This window comes from Bos taurus, chromosome 17, assembly GCF_002263795.3.
Source record: "Bos taurus isolate L1 Dominette 01449 registration number 42190680 breed Hereford chromosome 17, ARS-UCD2.0, whole genome shotgun sequence".
NCBI lineage: Eukaryota > Metazoa > Chordata > Mammalia > Artiodactyla > Bovidae > Bos > Bos taurus.
In genome coordinates this window covers 55,889,705-55,909,207 of record NC_037344.1, presented here as the reverse complement: position 1 = coordinate 55,909,207, position 19,503 = coordinate 55,889,705, and the positions used below count along the sequence as shown (strand labels likewise).

The 19,503-nt window shown below is 45.4% G+C and overlaps 1 protein-coding gene across 10 annotated transcripts in view; it reads left to right on the top strand.

The window, feature by feature from the left end:
- The window catches only part of CCDC60 (coiled-coil domain containing 60), a 176,881-nt gene that overhangs the window by 136,987 nt on the left and 20,391 nt on the right, over positions 1–19,503 (top strand). For all 10 annotated transcript variants that reach the window (XR_812377.4, XR_812378.4, XR_812376.4 and 7 more), the window contains 3 exons: positions 8,367–8,457; positions 13,021–13,255; positions 19,273–19,357. Coding sequence is in view for 7 of the 10 variants with exons in the window: in XM_024977749.2 (XP_024833517.1) it covers positions 8,367–8,457; positions 13,021–13,255; positions 19,273–19,357 (411 nt within the window). In the remaining 3 variants the exon portion in view is untranslated. The remainder of the gene's footprint in view (positions 1–8,366; positions 8,458–13,020; positions 13,256–19,272; positions 19,358–19,503) is intronic.

Here is a 19,503-nt window from a genome sequence, read left to right as displayed (position 1 = left end):
CCAGGGCGAGAGTATTCACACCACAAAAACTGGCTGGCCAGCCATCCCAGCCCAACCCAGCACAGCTAGGTTCTCTCCGGCCCTCTTCCTGGATCCTGTCTCCCCGCACTGTTCAGCATCTGATCCTCTTCCTATTTTCCTCCTGTCCCCTTCCCATCTACTCTTCCCATTCTCCATGTTTTTCCCCTTTCTCTGAAGGTTTTGTCTTCTCTCTCTCTCTTTTTTTTAGTATATATTGAAAACTGTTTCTCCACTTGGACCCAGGGAATATTCTGTGTTCAGGTCCCAGGAGCAGCTGCTTTGCTCAGGCAGATGCTCCAGCACCTGTTATCTAAGCCATGAGAAGTGTTAGATGCTTCACCAGAGAGCAGGGCTCCTCAGCAGCCTTGAGGCCACTGTCGCAGGAATTGCGTGGCACATACAAGGCAGAGCAAGGAACAAGCAGGCGTGTAAGGTGTTGTTTCTTTAGGAGAGTCAAGTTGTCTGCAAGAACAGAACCAGAAGAGTTCTTGTAAGGATTAAGCAAGATAAAGTATGTAGAACATTCAGCATGATGTCTGAGGACACAGTGAGTGCTCATTAAATGATAGCTATTCAAGATCAAAATCCTGATTTTAAAGAGCAGTAAGGAATGTGACTGTCAATACCATTGAGACTTAGGGCAAGGGAAGAAATACACCTCTGAGCAGAATTTTACCAATGGCTGAGAGCTATGTTCACTGGGGAAATGGAAAAACATAGAAAGAGATGGAGAGGGAGGGGTGGAGAAGGTACATGAGTTCAACCCAAATCTGGTTGCAAAGATGGGCAATCCAGGGAATGACCCCACGAGGAAAATACCAAGTCTTCAATTCTCCTGCCTGAGATTTTCTGAGTTTCCACTATCAAGCAGCAAGCATCTCCTGTTACTGAAGTGCTTGAAACATAAACCCTGAGTCCTGACACCACCATGCATTTTCCAGAAGGAAACATCCATCCTCTGGGACCTGTAGTTCCCAGAGGTTTCATTTCTATTAGAAGTAATGATGGCTATAGGTCTAGTCCCTGCCCCCCTGATTTTATAGAAAGTGGGGTGATTCAGTACCTCAAAGTGGGCTTTCTACAGGCAGCAAAATTTTACTAACTGGCAGCAGGAGTGCTGCAAACATGATCTTTGTTCATCGCAGGAAGATCCCATATTTGGGTAGATGGGTGGATGGTCGGGAAAGTGGAGAGATGACAGATTTTAGGATGTCCTTCTGAGTTGTGTCTGAGTCTCCACTTTATTTAGAAAGGAAAAAAAAAAAAGATCTTCCCGATTTCATCATGTGGCAATAGAAACACATTATCATTTTCTAGTATCCTCATTAATTCTACTTCTAGCAAGAGTTTATTTCAATTGACAAGATGATCAGGTCCAAACAGAGCAGAAACAAAGCCTTCAATAATGAATGCGCTAATTACCCTCCTCTGAGAGATGGAAGCTTCTGTTTAGGGAAAGTAAGACTTGTTTTATACATGAAGGCCCACAGATTTTTATTCAAACCTTTGGGGCCAGCTGCATTTCAAAATTGTGTTTTTTTGTTTTTTTGTTTTCTTTTTTGGCATTTTAGAATGGAAATATGAGACAATATACCATATAGAGCATTTTACTCCCAGAGGGAACTAGGACAGCACCCTATTGTCAAACATATTTCTGCAGAAAAAAAATGAATGTTTACACTAAATGGATACTCGAGGTAAACAAAGGTCATCAATAGTCTTCCATCAGTTCAGATCATGTTTTGCTGCCAAGTAAATTATGAGTTTTTGTTTTGTTTGTTTTCAAGACCCTTTGGATTTTGGAACTGAATAAAGGGTTGTGAACTCATATTGGTTTTATTCTTATTAGAGGCTCACTTTCGAGGACTGACTAGAAACGAGTGGACCTTTACAGAGAAGCAGACAAGACCCGGTGTAAGCAAGCACTTCAAGCCTTAGTGACACCTCTTCTTAGTCCCACTCAGTGGGAAAGAACAGGGCAGACCCCAGGTCAAAGAGGGGAGCGAGAAGTTACCGATTTACCTTTCAGGCAGAGGGAAGGAGCTGCTCCAATCGCCCTGAGCCTCCAGAGTCAGGTAATCGGTGCTCTGCCCTGGAGCTACGTGGGCAGCGCAGTCAAGTATGTCTTATTGCCTCAGCTGTCCCGGAGACACCACTGGACCCACTCTTTTTTTTTTTCTTTTTCCTTTTTTGACTGCATTGTGCAGCTATAGCAGTGAAAACCTGGAATCCTGACCAGTATACCACCAAGGAATTCCTGGATCCACTCTTTTTTTTTTTTTTTTTTAAGATTTATTTACTCATTTCATTTTTGGCTTTAGTGGCTCTTCGTTGCTGCATGCAGGCTTTCTCCAGTTGTGGTGAGCAGAGGCTACTCTTCATTGCAGTGCATGGGCCTCTCACTGCAGTGGCTTCTCTTGTAAAATATAGGCTCTAGGTACACAGGCTACAGTAGTTGCCGCTCAAGGGCTCTAGAGCATGGGCTCAGTAGTTGTGGCTCATCGGCTTAGCTGCTCCATGGCATGTGGGATCTTCCCAGACCAGGGATCGAACCCATGTTCCTTGCCTTGCAAGGCGGATTCTTCACCACTGGACCACCAGGGAAGCCCTGGACCCACTCTTAATTGGAAACTCCAAATAATTTTGACTTTCATTAAGAGAGTCCAGACACTCAAGGGCTGGGCTTCTAGGCCCAAAGAACCCACTGCCTCCTTTAGAAAAAGATAGATGCCTTTCTACATATAAGACATTTCAAATATGACACAGGTACCTAAATCTAGCCACTGTGTTATAAGGAAACTACCTGTCATGTGAGTGCTTTCTATGTCAGGAACTGGTCAGGAGATGTGACCTCATTTGAGCCTCATTCTGACTTAAAAATAAGGAAACGGAAGCAAAGAGAATTTAAGTAACTTGCTATAAGTTACACAGCTAGTAAAAGTCAGGATTTGAACCCAGGTAGCCCAGAAAGTGAAGAGGAAATAAAGAGTCTCTTGATAAAGGTGAAAGAAGAGAGTGAAAAAGCTGGCTTAAAACTCAACATTCAAAAAATTAAGATCATGGTATCTGGTCCCGTCACTTCATGGCAAATAGATGGGGAAACAATGAAAACCGTGACAGACTTTGTTTTCTTCAGTTCCAAAATCACTGCAGATGGTGAGTGCAGCCATGAAATTAAAAGACACTTGCTCCTTGGAAGAAAAGCTATAACAAACCTAGACAGCATATTAAAAAGCAGAGACTTTACTTTGCCTACTGCAAAGGTCCCTCTAGTCAAAGCTATAGTTTTTCCAGTCATCATGTATGGATGTGAGAGTTGGACAATAAAGAAAGCTGAGTGCCAAAGAACTGATGCTTTTGAACTGTGGTGTTGGAGAAGACTCTTAAGAGTCCCTTGGACTGCAAAGAGATCCAACCAGTCCATCCTAAAGGAAATCAATCCTGAATATACATTAGGAGGACTGATGCTGAAGCTCCAATACTTAGGCCACCTGATGTGAAGAGCTGACTCATTAGGAAAGACCCTGATGCTTGGAAAGATTGAAGGCAGGAGGAGAAGGGGACAACAGAGGACAAGATGGTTAGATGGCATCACCAACTCAATGGACATAAGTTTGAGCAAGCTCCAGGAGGTGGTGAAGGACAGGGAAGCCTGGTGTGCTGCTGTCTGTGGGGTCGCAAAGAGTTGGACATGACTGAGTGACTAAAGAACAACAACAAAGCCCAGATGCAAAGCATCTGCACTTAACCACTAAATGATTATTTCCTCTGTTTCTAGCTAAAGCCCCAAAATATTCAATTTAGGAAATAATCTGATATCAAAAAAATAAAAAAGGATAACTCATTACAAAGTATTATTTGCCAGGATATAAAAAGGGACCATAACTTATTAAGATCATATGACATGTAAATATATAATTTCCTTTTAAAAAAAAAGCTAGTCTACATTTATTGTTCTGCAACTAAATTTTTGTTGTTTACCTTAATACACGGGGATTATCTCTCCATGTCAAATCTTCTTTTAATAACTTTGGGGTTTATCAACATACTTAACCAATTCTCTCAAGATCTTGAATGTTTGCCAGATTGTCACTTAAAAAAAAAATGCAGCATTGTTCTGAACAACACACATAATAGTAATTATTAAACTAAGTTGTTTTCCCCTTATCATGCATCCCCACCACCCCCACCCCGGAAAGCCTCATTTTCCTCAAACCTACTTTTTTTAGGCACTTCTGGGGATATACCCGTGGGAAAAACCAACACTGTCCCTGCCCTCTGGAGCTTCTATTCCAAGGGAGGTGGTACGGAGCAGCAGATAATAAACACATAATAATCAAGATGCTTTGAGATAGCAGTGGGCGTCATGAAGAAATTGACAGGGTGAGGTGATAGTGACAGGGGAGTGGGGTGACTTAAGTTGAGTCGTCAGGGGAGGACTCACACAGAAGGTGATGTCTGAGTGAAGTCTCTGATTTCCCCTGCACTGATCCTCCCACTCCTTTACTCAAGCAGACATCTCTACGAGAGTGGGAGAATGTGGCTGGGTGGCCAGAGAGCCTATTACTCCGGAGCTGGGGCAGGCACCCTGGCCAGGGAAAACACGGGAGCTTTGACCTCCGGCCTCTCCCTGCTACAAAGTCAGCAGGTACCTCCGTCCTCCATCTCAGTCGTGGACTCGTGAACATGTCCCAAACCTGCCAGCAGACCCTCTACCCTCAGAAGCAAATGCGGATTCAGAAAGTGCGAGTGAAGCATTTGAGAAAATTACCCAGATTGCACTGTGGTTAGATGTCTTTAAGTGGCAGCCAGAGTTAGAAGAGATGCAACAGTGCTCAACGACCTCTTCCCTTGGTTTCTAGCTGATAGAATCCCCCGGAAAGCTTTAGCAGGGAGAGACTGTGGTCTGAAGATCACAGTGGCTTCTCCCCCACGGATGTGCCTGAGTGCCTCCTACCCACCACCAGCACCTCCTCCATGCCACACTGAGATGTGTGTCAAAAAAAGCCCATGTAGTTCATAGTTCTGCTGTATTCAGTTCTCCATACAAGGCATCCTGCCAAGCTCCTAACAAGCCCATTGCTTTGCATCTTCACTCTAATCATCCTCTGACTCAGCTACTATTTCTCCATTTGACAATTGAGGACACTGAGGCTCAGAGAGGGTCAATATTATAAAAAAAAATTGCACATCTCAGAAGCAGCAGGGCAGGCAGAGGACTCAGACAGCTGGTCCACCAGATTCTTAAACTCACAGTTAACTACCCGGGTATACCCCTTTTCCTGGTTCTGATGCTCAGAGAGACTGGCCTGAGATCACACAGACAATAAATCAGAGCTATCAATTAGGTCAGGTAAATTAAGCTGCCGGGACGATCAACCCCCCAATTTCAGCCACTTAGTACAGCCCAAGCTCACATCTCGCTCACCCTGTACATGTAATCCACATGGGACTCTGCTAACCTCAGTCACCTGGGGGCCCAGGCTGATAGGAATTCCATCTCAGCAGAAGCTTCCCCATCAGCACAGCAGAAAAGGGAGTCTGACTTGAGCACTGGCCCTTAAAGCATCCTCCCTACAAGCTACAGGTCACTTGCACTCATGGTTTTTTGTTTGTTTTTTTTAAACAAAGCAAGTCACAGAGCTATACCCAACTTCAGAGAGCCAGGAAAACCTGGGACCCCAGTAGGTGAAGGGCTCTGTGCCTCCAGGCCTTGGGAAGGAACACCAGCCTGCCTGCCCTCCTTGCTTAAGGTGTGTGCAGTCAGCCCACTGTGGACAACAATGCTCAGGTTATTTCCTTTTCTCTCCCTATTGATCCTCCTGTTTAGTTTATTTGCTACTGAAAATGAAACATCAGAGAGACCAATCCTGTCTAACCAGGCCCTTTCTTTATCAATGGCTTTGCAAGAGCGATGCTCAGGGCTTTTTAAGATCCCTGGGAAGCCTGCTGCATTTTTAGCTCATTTAACCTGCTGCCTGAAGTTGCAATAGATTTCAGGTCGTCTTGGAAGTCTGTGTGAACGAAAAACCTCCATCTTCCCAATTGGGTCTGAATATTTAAGATTTTGAAAGCTTGGCCTGTACCAGATTTAATTTTAAAGGGGAAAGAGGGGCTGCTTTTGAACTTCAAGAAGAAGGCTGGAGGCACAGCAGGGGCTGAGTTAGCAAAGGGAAAAGGCGAGAAAAGCCCTGTGGTCTTGAAAGAAAACGCTCCAAAGCAGAAACGCTAAAGCTTCCAGTTGGTGAGCCTTAAATCAGACTTCAAAAGCGCCGCTAGTTTAAATATTGTTTATAGGACTGAAGTATCGCTCCTTTCTCTGGCTGGATTTTGAATATTCCTTAATTTGATTACTCGGGGGAGAGGCAGGCAGAATCAACGATAAATGAGCTTCTCTGTTTATTATTCAGAGGGCTTTTTATTGTGTAATCAAACATAAAGTCTTACAAAAAGCTTGAAGGCACATTCTCACCCCACCCTCCGCAGCCCGACTTTGACCCTGTAAGCATTCCTCGGGCATCGAGGCTGTGAGCTGGGAGATGCCCAGCAAGGCTCTGCCAACAAAGAGAGCACACATCCCCCTCTCCACTGGGGCTGGTAAAAGCCTTTGATTCTGCTACTCAGACCCCCACGCCACAAAAAGCAGTCAGTAAGTGAGGTTCACCTTTGCCTCCTATCTGAGCTTCTCCCCTGACCAGTAGCCCCTGAGGAGTCTAGATTCCTGTTGGTGCCTCCCCACAATCAAACTGGCCTGGCTGTCTCATTCCTTCTAGCCCCTCCTCTATGCTGAGTGACAGCCAGCCAAACGATTTAAAGGCTCCCAGACATCTAAAAATCCTTTCTGCAGGGAAAAAGGAGATAAACAGATGGATGGATGAACGGAGAGATCAAGAGATCAGTCAATCAGTTGTTACAAAGGTAGAGGTCGTTACTGAGTCTTCCAGCTTGCTTGTCAGCAGGGCTCCACCACCCTGTAGCCACAAGTCCAAAATCCAAAAGGCTCTGAAAACTCAGTTTTTTCCATAACTCAGTTTGGCAGCAAAATCTGACATGAACCAAACTGATCTGGTGGCAAAACTTGAAGCTATTTGTAGTCGTTATCCCACCTAAAGTAAATATTCATATATACTGCTGCAGAAATGTTAACATATTTAATTAAAAGATGGTGTCTCAAAGCCACTGGCAAGATTATGTTAATATGTAGTATTCAGTTCAGTTCAGTCGCTCAGTCGTGTCCGACTCTTTGCGACCCCATGAATCGCAGCACGCCAGGCCTCCCTATCATCACCAACTCCCAGAGTTTACTCAAACTCATGTCCATCGAGTCGGTGATGCCATCTAGCTATCTCATCCTCTGTCGTCCCCTTCTCCTCCTGCCCCCAATGTGTAGTACACATACAGCGTATTTCCGTTGCAAAATGCCCAAATTCTGAATTTGGCAGCACATCTGGTCCCATGGGTTTCAGATAAAGGGTTCTAGGTAGGTCACTTTCCAGACCTACTGGGGCTTCAGTCTCCTACTCAGAAAGTTACAACCCACGAAGGAAGACCCAGGTTTCGTGGGACCTGAAATTTATTCAGTTGGGGAGAGGGGCACTTTAAGAAAAAGAATACAAAGTTAAAATACAAAAATTAGGTACAGGGCCATGGAGGGACCCACGCAAGGGATGGTCATTAGATCCATTGTAAATACGCATCTGGGCAAGTGACTGAAGACCCCAAGTTTGTTTTCTCATCTATAAAATGAGATGATAAATATCTGCATAACAAGGTGGTGTTGAGGTGATTCAGTGAGAATGCACAGAAGTGTCTTGCATGTAGGATTGTATAGAACTTTCACTTAGTAAACTCCAAACCTGTGATTTTCATTGTGCAACTCATCCCACAAGCTTCCCCCTGCATCCCTCCCCACAGCAAGCACACCCAGAAATTCTCTCTGTGTCACTCAGAATTGTCCCTGATGTGAGACCCTTAGGCAGTAGAGTAGGTAGAGATTCAGAAACAAACATGCTTTTTGATTCACCCCCAAGAGGAACCGCAGACCTGCTCTGGAGTCTGCCAGAGGACCTGAGTTCAAGATGCAGATAGATGCAGAATGTGGACAAATACGCTGCACCTCCCTCAGGCCCTACCCAGCGGGCTGTGGTCTCTCCTAACCTCGATTCCCACTCACAAGACCCCGGCCGTGGAGAACCTCCCCTCCCATTGTTCCTGAGTACAGGAAGGGGAAAAATCACAGCAGAGAAGTGCCACCATCCATCACCAATTTATTGCTTTTCTTAAAAGTACTTGTAATAAACTGAGGCTCTAGAAACGGAAAACTCATTAAGCTGTTTCTCACTCAGGGACCCAGGTGGAAGCAAAAGCACGATAAAAAAAATCAATAAGGACAAGTCCATGGGACAGAGATGGGACCACTTCGTCACAGCGCCGAAGGTAACTGTCTGCTCACCACTCTCCCGTCTGGTTACCAACTCCAACTTGGTGGGGGAGGCATTTTTTGCCAGTCTTTTCTCTGATGGGATTTTTTTTTTCTAGTTAGTTCTCTGAGTGAAGGGAAATCAGAACCTCATGCTGTTGGATGGCTTTTGTGAATTTAATTAAAATGGTTATCTGGGGATTGTAGAAGAAATGCCATTTGGCTAGATACCACTTCATAGAGGAGGGGAGGAGTAGCGGAGGAGCTGCCTAATAAGATGTCACCAGGAGGAAATGGAGTCACCTTGTTCTTTAGCTCTATATTTTTAATCAATAACAGTCATTTGTCTTTCTCTCTCTCTTTTAACTCAGAAAACAAGAAATGAGTGATTGAACAGACAGGGCTTTCTACAAACTAGAATGTGGGTCTATTATTAAGAGAAAATCCAGAGTTCTGTTCTTTTCACTGAAGAGTATTCCTAACTCCCAAACTCATCCACTTAGCAAGCAAGCCCATTAATAATAATAATGGCAGGAGTAAAGCGCTTAAGGCAGTTGAGAGAACACACAATGAGATTTTGTTGTTGAACCTGTGCCTCAACCCACAGAATGGAAATAATGTTGGTTTCTGCCCATTTCTCAACATTAGCAAAGTACCCCAGGAAACAATACACAGTCTCACTTTGAAAATGTTAAAATGCTGTGCATTATTGTGGTTATATAGTTTTTAGAAGCCACTCTGTAAACAGAATTACAGTGGGCCAGGTTCTGTGCTAAAGAAGCTCTTTGGGTATATTAGCCCGTCCTGTCCTCTGATTACTCCATAAGACACTACTCTTATTTCCAGGTAGGAGATCATAAAGTTGGGGCTCAGAGAGGTTAAGTAATTTGCATGAAGCCATGCAGAGCCAAGAGTTAACTAATCCTGGGTCTATTTATTAAACCCTGTTTATTAAACACCAAGCTCTTCAAAAGCATGTTTTCTCTGGCATCGTGATTATCATCGCCCCTCAGGAAGTTTCACCATTTTCTTGCTTTTTCATCCGAGCACTCCTAGATCTGAGAAGTAGAGCCTTTGTTTTTATCACTGAAAGTTGCTATGGAGATACCATGGGCATCTGTCTCCAGAGATGCACAGAAAAAGACGGTAGAAGCCACGAACCTTTAAAAAAAAAAATGTCCTTCAGGAATATTGGCAACTATAGTTGGAGGAGGGGTGAGTGAACCACTGTACTTGAACTCCGAGTTGAAATCCCTCCTGAGTAAGTTGTGGGTCACACTCTAGGCTGCAGTGTGGTCTGTCCTGAGGGTGGGGAAGCACTGAATCAGGAGTCAGGAGACCTAGTTTAGCCACTGTGACCCAGTTCCCTGCATGGCGTTGAAGAAGTCCTTTCCTCTCTCTCGACCTCAGTTTCTCCACCTGCAGAATAGGGACTTTGAAAGAGAGGCTCCAGTCAACTTCCACAGCAATCAATATTCTTCTTTATGTGTAGAGCTCATCAGTGCCAGGGCAGTGATCCTCAAAAGCTGGGGAAATTGCATAAATGAAAAGATTAGGCTGGGTAGTATAGTAGGGAGTGGGGAGGTCTATGGCAAACAAGAATTCTCCTGCACAGCTAAAGGAAACAACCTCTGCCTAGCTCTACTCATTTCACCATGTGAAAATGGGATCCAGAGCTTATCATTTTCAAGAGAGACCAGTAACCTCAGTACTTCATATGAGGATATCCCCAGTTTGTAGAATTCTGACCAGTTAAACATGTCTCCCCATGGGCCACCAGTTAGAAACCCCTGCTTCTAAGAAAGTATAAGGAAACCTTTTCCTTGTTTTGCCGAAAAGCAGTCCCTCCTGGTTGGAAACACAGCAGCCAATTAACACCACTCCTTGAGTGAAATACCAGACACAGAGAAGAAGCATTTGGGGATTTAAGTCAATTCAGGGAGAGTCAGTTCAATAAAGGGCAAGCAGGATGCCGAATCTGCCTATCACACCTCCCCCCACACACATTTTATTCTTCTGCCACTCTCAATTAATCAGAAGTGTCAGCCCTTCACTTTGGATTTCCTGGCTGTGGCTGTTAATTGAATTTTAATTAATGGCAACTTTAGGAGCACAGAATGAAATCCTAATGCAAGGAAGATGTGCACAGAACTCTGTGTGTGGAAAGCTCTTCTGTGATCATCCCAGCCCATCCTCTCTGTTGTACAGATGAGGGAGTGGAGGTAGGGGAGTAACCTGCTCCAGGCAAGTCCCTGGGCTCTGGGTCCAATGCTCATTGCAAGACTCCAGGCTGCCCTGGTGACACAATCTGTCCAGTCTTCAAAAATGACATTGATGTAAAAAGGTCTGGTTTCCAGAATCAAGAATTCATGTTGTGCCAGGTGAGACAGGAAGAGCTGACTTCCACAGGTATTATCCCAGAGCTCTGATATTCTGTCTCCCTAGTGGGGGCAGGGAGCAGAAGGGCCCTCTGACGGTCTGGCAAGCTCTCGTCCAGTTGCAGTGCCGTAACAAAGGGGACACTGCATCAGGCTGCTAATTTATCAAAGGGGAGAGCATGTCAGCTTTGGGCATTTGTTTTTTCTTTATCTCAGTCATTCTCTAACTTCATATACTCCCTTGGAGATCTGGTTAAAGCCAGTTCGAACTCCAGGTCCCCAGGCTATCAAATTCTGAAACATTCCATCACTTGTGTGGCATTTCACTGAAGATTTGTTGGCGGAGGTGGTGGTCACAGGGAGACATCACATCTTAAAACCCACAGCCTTCTCCCATCTCTCTTCCTTGACCTTCTCTTTGCCTTGTGTAATGGAGAAATCCCTTCCCTCTTCCGGAGCAGGGAGGTTCCACCTACACTCAGGGCCCCTGAAGTAGTGATAGCTTACTGTGAACAGTGAAGAAGAAGATTTAGCTTCGGGACCAGGGACCGGGCTTGATCACTCAAGAGATTTTGTATAGCAGAGTTTTATTAAAGTATAAAAAGGGACAGAGAAAGCTTCTGACATAGACATCAGAAGGGGAACAGAGAGTGCCCACGTTGCTAGTCTGAGCAAGGGAGTTATATACTTTTTTTAATTAGTTATTACAATAAATCAAAAGAATGTCTCAAGGTTGTAAAGATCTTACTAGATCCACTCCCATAGTTTACATTTTAAGATAACAGGATTAGCCAGAAGGTTTTCAGGAAGGAGAAACTGTCCTCAAGCAGGATACATTGTTGTTATATAATCCTTAGTACAGAGTTTAAACTGAGCTGTTTGTTATGTAATCATCAGTTCTGGGCTTAAAGAAAAAAACATTTTATGTAACTAAGACTAAGGAATGTAGAGGAAAAAAAAAAAAGATGTTTGTCCTTTCCTCCTCCTTGAGAATTCCAGACCCCTATCTCTGCTTTGAGAGTCCCCGACCCCAGTCTCCTCCTTGGGGACCCCAGACTTCTTATCAACCTCCCTAGAAATTGACTCTCTTAGTAGCCAGTCAAAAAATAACTTCTGATAACACACTGTGGACTCCCTGAGATGAGGCCTGCTGAAAGCCACCCTCTCCACCCTGTTGATCAGACAGGGTGGAGAGGGTTGTGTGTCTTCAGGTGTGCCTCTCCTTATCTTCTTCCCTAGGGCATCTCACACTATGAGTTTCAGCCAAAGATCTCAGACTGCCCTCTAAGGGCTTTCATTTCAAATGTTCTCAAATGAAATTGTTTCTATTTTAATGGAGTGTAAACTGTAGCCCAGACCTGCATTGAGCTCTTACCCGGAGTAGCTGAGTAAATTGGGACAGGTTAGGAAACCTAAGACTTGAATCATGAATTAATGAGGACATAACCACACAAAGTACATTCTAAAGTGACAGCCAGTCATGCAAGAGGGTGCGCGCGCGCACACATACCTGTAACCTGCCTACACTGACTCCTTTCAAAAATTCACATTCCTCTCACTGGACTGTCTCTACCTTCCGCCTTTTACCTCCTAAGACTTGTCATCTCGGTCTTCCCGCCCACCTCCATCATGGCTCCTCCCCTTCTCCTCATCAGTCAAATCTGCCTCCCCCAACTCCACCTCCTGAGTGTAAAGGCTAGAGCTTTCTCCATTTCGTATTCTTCAGAAAACCCCAGCGAATATAAATCTGTATTCTGAGGCCCAGGTGTCATCTGGTGAACACAAAGTTGATACCTAGAATTGGGGCGGTGAAAAACAAGATGCAGCTTAAAGAAATTAGACCCACCCTCCCCTAGTTTAAAAATCAACTCTGATGGTTACACAAGGAAAGTCGAAACGTATTCTGGTTCATGGCAGCGTCAATGGATTACATGTTCAGCTTCCTGTGGTGACTACTGGGAATCATGGCGCTCACTGAATAGAGGAAGCGGCATCAAACTTGCTTCTGGTAATACACACGTATAAATGACGTCAGCGTGTGGCAGGTTTCCCCAGACCCAAAATATATCTCATGGTATTTGGAAAGAGTCAAAAAGAATTTACATTCAGAGCCAAGGTTTTGCTATTTTTCTTCCTTCCCTCCCCGCTCCCCTCCTTCCTTCATTCTTTCTAAAATCCCCCTTTCTTATTTCTTTTCTTCAGACCAAGAAATTCAAAATCCCTGTAGCACGCCCCACCACCCGCAAACCAAGCCGGCGAGGCTCCACCCTCAGTCTGTCTCGGACGAGTGGAGGGTCATCCCCCCAGAGCAGCATGGTCTCCGTGAACCCGGGCTCAGATGAACCTCCAAGTGTGATCACCCAGGCGACAGGCAGCAAGGACATCGAGGACAATGAATCGTCTTCGACCAAGCCTGAAGAAGAGCCTCTCCACGTCAGTAAGTCCTGCCTTTGATCTGACCAGTCTGCGCTGACTCTGCCTTGAAGCCAGGCAGCAAGAGCCCCATATGCTTCACCTTTACCCCACTCAGTTAAAGAAGACACACAGGTCCTCTAGCCCTGGTAAATTTCCAAGGACCCCTTTGCTTTCCCGCAGTGGAAATCAGAAATAAACTCTAACCTGGGTTACTCTGGACCATTTCTACTTGGGAGACAGCCCATGGTCATCAATTGCTCTTTTTAAAACTTTTAATACTGTATTTTACTTAGCCCAATTTATAAAATATTGTCATTTTAACATGTAATCCTATAAAAAAAAATATTGATACAGTATTTTATGTTTTCATACTATATTTTTGAAATTCGGTACCTGCTTTTTTAAACAGCTTTATTGAGATATAACTTGGCATACCATAAAATTCACTTGTTTTAAGTATACAGTTCAATGATTCTTTGTAAATTTATAGAGTTGTATAACCATCACCACCATCTGATTGTAGAACATGTCAATCAACCCCAAAGGAAAGCTCATGTCCATTGACAGCCCTCCTTTCCCACCACAAACTTACTTCCTGTCTCTGGAAATGTGCCTTTTCTGGATATTTGATAAAGGAAGTTGTATTACACTGTGACCCCTTTTCTAAGCCTTCTCTGACCCTTTCCCAGTGGCCTCCCTCCTCCGAGTCTAACCAGTTGCCTACTGCAGCCAGTGGCACGTCCCCAAACTCTTTTGAACCCTGCCCTCTTTACTCCTATCTTTTGTCTTAGTTTAGAGATAGAAAGCTAGGGCACATAGGCTAGTTCCTGCCATCCATGTGTTATTTAGCACAGAAGTCTTTGTTTTTTTAAAAAAAAAAAAGTAGGAGTGACTTTTTAAGCTTGAGAGTTTGGACATCGAAATCCTGGCTTTAAAAAACGTTACTGTTTGTGGCAACAGTTGGCCAGCAACCTGTATGAAAATATTCAACGGGAGCTGCCCTTCCTAAGTGGGGCGTATGCTCTTCACTGCAAAGTTTTCCCTGACTTTCCTCTTAATTCTTCATATTTTTACTTGCTTGTATAAGTCATTAAGTGCATGCATGCTCAGTGGTGTCTGACTCTATACAACCCCATGGACTGTAGCCCACCAGGCTCCTCTGCCCACGGGATTCTCCAGGCAAGAATACTGGAGTGGGTAGCCATTCTCTTCTTCAAGGCATCTTCCCAACCCGGGGATTGAAGCCCCAACTCCTGTGTCTTCTGCATTGGCAGGTGGATTCTTTACCATGGAGCCACCTGGGAAGTCCCATTAGGTACTTAATTTTCATTTAATACAACAACATCTCCTTATTTCAGGTAGGAACTTCTTTTGGCTAGGTATGGAGACCTGAAAAATACTAGTTTAAAAAAGATAAAAATTTATTAACTTTTTTTTTTTTGCAGGTTAGAGGTAGTGAAAGTTGCTCAGTTGTGTGCAACTCTCTGCAACCCATGGACTGTACAGTCCATGGAATTCTCCAGGCCAGAATACTGAGAGGGTAGCCATTCCCTCTCCAGGGGATCTTCTCAGCCCAAGGATTAAACCCAGGACTTCCCTGGTGGCTCAGACGGTAAAGCGTCTGTCTACAATGCAGGGAGACCCAGGTTCAAGCCCTGGGTTGGGAAGGGGAGAAGGAAATGGCAATCCACTCCAGTACTCTTGCCTGGAAAATCCCATGGACAGAGGAGCCTGGTAGGCTACAGTCTATGGGGTCGCAAAGAGTCGGATACGACTGAGCGACTTCACCTTCACTCCTGTACTGCAGGCAGATTCTTTACTAGCTGAGCCACCAGGGAAGGCCAGATTAGAGATAGGGTGGTTCCAAAAGATCATGAAGGGATCCTACTTCCTCCTGTCTTTCTTCTTCACCATGGATCACTTCATGGTCCAGAATGGCTGCTGGAATGCCAGTCATCAGAGTCACATCCTTGGACGGAAGCAGAAGGAAGTAGGTGAAGTAGAAAAGTGCTCACTTCCAACCGAGTTTAAGCAGTCTTCTCAGAAGCTTCATACAACATTTCTCCTAAAATCTCATGGCCCAGAATTTAGCCACAGGACTTTGTCACAGCATTTAGTCCTTTAGTTGCAAAGGATGTTGGGAAATTGGGGTAATAAATGCTTCCTCCCATGCCCAGCCCCCTCCCCCCAACACACACAGAGTACATATGCATACATATATTTCTGTTACTAAGGAAGAGAGGGGAAAGGAGTGTGAGCTCCCTTCAGGCATGGAACAATGTCTTACTTTCAGCCTGGCGCACGGCAGGTGCACAGAAATGGCTGGGAGATGCATTCCTACCAGAGACCAACATCCAGAGAGAGAGTTCTTCACCCTCCAGCTCCTCACCCTTCTCCTCTATTCATCCCTTAAACTCTGCTGTGTTTGTCAGAGCCTTCACAAAAGTAGATTAATTTCCCAGACTTTCATTGCCTTCTAAAACCTCCTCAAATTGATTCTGAATTCATGAATCCTATTCTGAGAGATACACCATCTGACCAAGGTTTAATTTCCAGGGCTGGCTGCATAATGAAGTCTTTGTAGACACAAATCACTGTGGACAGCGGGCCGTGGCCTCTGTGTGGACTGGTCTCCTCTCAAGTCAGTGATCAGGGGATTCCAGAGAAACGAAAACCCAGGCCGTTTCTCTTGGCAGTCTTGAAGCTGCTGGTCTTGAAATTGTTAGAGGAAAAACTCACTTTATTAACTCAAAAAGAAGGGTCCTGTGGCTTCTACTGTCCCCCCAACCCCTTGAACCAACCCCATACAACAAAAGGACTCCCACTCTTTTCCCCCAAAGAGAGGGTATAGTTGCTCTCAAGTAAGGTTCTTAGACTGGCTGGGGATGGGCAATGGAGGAGGGAATTAGAATTTTTTCTTTAGGGGTGTGGCTTGTCATCCAGAACCAGAGGATGCTGTCGTCTCTGAGCATTGGGTAATGGTATATCCATAGCCCTGGGGACTAAGAACTAGGCAGGTTCCTCCAAGTGTGGGCATCCATCACAGGGCTGTCTTCCTCAGGGAAACTATCTCATGGCGTCTGTACCTTTTGTGAACAAGTCTCTCCTTTCAGTTAGCCTCTGTGGGTAAATGCGGGCCTCACAGCCCCAAGGCTTTGTGCCAGTTCATACACATCCAGCCTCAGCTATGGGATGGATGGACCTCAATGTTGGTGGGCACCATTCCTGCCCAGAGACATTACTGGCTAGCAGGAAAAAAACAAACAAACTTCAGTGCCTTAAGTGGCATATGGAGCCTTAGAGGGGATTCTCTGGGAGAGCTGCCCAGTGTGCTGGGTCGCTTTGGGCATTCTCTGGGATCCACCCACTAGACTGATTTGCTTACGAGTAGGGGCAGAAATGGGGGAGCAGAGAAGGGAAGAAAGCCAGAGCTCCCTCAATAACAGGCTTCTGGACACACCACAAGGATGCTGGGATGCATAGCAGGAGGGGAGGTGGGCATGACAAGACAAAAAGGAAGGTCAGAGTCAGGTCAAATGGAACCCTGCCCACAGGATACTAGGAAGGTGAACTGCTTGAGAATGAGGAAGGTGGAGTAGAAAATGGCTAAATGTTGATGATTATCACAGCCCAGATGGCTGAGGGGAGGTCGCTGAGGAGAACACCCTCTTCCCAGCACCCAGTGATAACGCTCACAAACCAGGCTGGACGTGAACGGTCCTGGGAAGCGCTGGCTTCACCCGTCCAGGTATGGCTTTTGAGACTTAGCCCCGAGGCGACTACAGACACAGACTGAAGGAAAGTGTCTCCATTGGCGTTGTGTTCCTTCATCAATATTCCAGATCTAGCTCAGAGCTTTCCAAACCCTTTCTGTTTTTTCTCTCCTTAGTCATTTACTTATTTATTCTGCAAATATTGACAATGCCTGGATGACAAGCACAGTGCCAACTACTTACCTTACCCATCTGTATCCGTATAAAGCACTTAGAGCTTCTACTCTCCTACTCACCCTGAAGCATGTAGCTTACTCCAGATATATGTTATTTTCCAGCTGTTAAGAGTGTCCATGTACTAGATTCCTGGAGCCGCCTTAACAAAAGACCACGTCCTGGGTGAAAACAGCATTAGTTTATTGTTTCACAATTCTGGAGGTTAGACTCCAAGGTGTCAGCAGGGCTTTGTTTCTTCTGAAATCTGTGTGGAAGAACCCTTCCCTGCCTTTTTTAGCTTTTAGCGGTTGTTGGCATCCTTGACAGTTTGGCTTGTAGATGCAGCCACAGTCCAGTCTGCCTCCATCCTCACATGGCCATCTTCTTCACTTATTACAAAGACACCAATCTGTTGGATTAAGGGCCCACTCTACTTCAACGTGGAGCTTCCCATTTGGTTCTAGTGGTGACGAACCCTCCTGCCCATGCAGGAGACGTAAGAGACACAGGTTTGATCTCTGGGTCAGGAAGATCCCCTGGAGGAGAGCATGGCAACCCACTCCAGTATTCTTGCCTGAAGAATCCCATGGACACAGGAACCTGGCTAGCTACAGCCCATGGGGTTGCAAAGAATCGGACATGACTGAAGAGACTTAGCATGCACACATGCCATTCCAGTGTATCCTCATCGTTACTACACCTGCAGCCACCATATTTCCAAATAAAAACATGAATAATTTATATTCTGAGGTACTGAGGATTAGGACTTGAACATTATCTTTTGAGAGAACTCAAGTCAACACACAGTAGTCAGACACAGAGAAATATTTCTACATTGTATAAAAAGCAACAATACAAAGTACGGAAATACAAGTCAACTAGTGTGATGACACGGAGAAGGCAATGGCACCCCACTCCAGTACTCTTGCCTGGAAAATCCCATGGATGGAGGAGCCTGGTAGGCTGTAGTCCATGGGGTCGCTAAGAGTCGGACACGACTGAGCGACTTCACTTTCACTTTTCACTTTCATGCATTGGAGAAGGAAATGGCAACCCACTCCAGTGTTCTTGCCTGGAGAATCCCAGGAACCGGGGAGCCCGTTGGGCTGCCGTCTTTGGGGTCACACAGAGTTGGATACAACTGAAGCGACTTAGCAGCAGCAGCAGCAGTGTGATGACGAGTAGGGAGAGCGATGGTGAGCTGGAGAAAGCCCTGAAAGTCTGAAGGCCCTATTAGCACACAACAGTGATGAGCCCCACCTCGGAATCTTTACAGGGAAGCTGGAGGCCTGGGTGTTTTTATGGGAAAACCACCAGTTTTAACAAGTTTGGGCATCCCAGTCCAATCTGATCCAATCAGCCTATGGGTCACCATTTTGGAACCTCAGGCCTATACAGTAAGAGAAGGTTTTCCCCCATAAGGTGATTTCTTGATTTCTTCTTGGAAGTAGAAGCAGTGCTCTCAGGCTGCAATAGAGTTCCAGGGGGCAGAGGTTGTGGAGAATGGCATGAGACAGGAGGAACAAAGAGCAGCTAAGACCCACAAGGCCTCACAGGCCACAGGGAGGAATCTAGATGGCATTCTAAAGGAGATGGCTGGTCACTGGTAGGAGGCAGAGGAATCATGTTTACAGCCTGTCAGACGTCTAGACCCTGGTCTTATCCTTCTCCAGCTCCCCAGTGCTCCGAAGTGAAGTGAAGTGAAAGTTGCTCATTTGTGTCCAACTGTTTGTGACCCCATGGACTATAAAGTCCATGGAATTCTCCAGGCCAGAATACTGGAGTGGGTAGCCTTTCCATTCTCCAGGGGATCTTCCCAACCCAAGGATCGAACCCAAGTCCCCCCATTGCAGGCAGATTCTTTACCAGCTGAGCCACAAGGGAAGCCCAAGAATACTGGAGTGGGTAGCCTATCCCTTCTCCAGTGGATCTTCTCAACCCAGGAATCAAACCAGAGTCTCCTGCATTGCAGGTGGATTCTTTACCAACTGAGCTATCAGGTGCCAGTGCTCCAAAGCCAAGGTGATATCAGGCTGGGAGCTGGGTCCTGACCTGCACAGTCCTGTCTCACAGGCACCCTGCAGACAGTGACTTCTTGTGTTCCCATCAGATCTGCAGAAGCTCCTAGAGATGGTTCGGGAAGATGCCCGGAGAACAATCACCATGGAAAATGAGATGCAAAGACAGGCACCCAGGTATATTCTCTTGCTCCCTGGTCAAATAAAGGATGTCAGCATCAGAGTGATATCGTTCAGGCCAGCAGTGCCCCGTGGTTGAACATTTTCTCTGTGACAAGTGCTGAACCGTATACTTTGTTCACATATATCACCTCCCTGAGTCC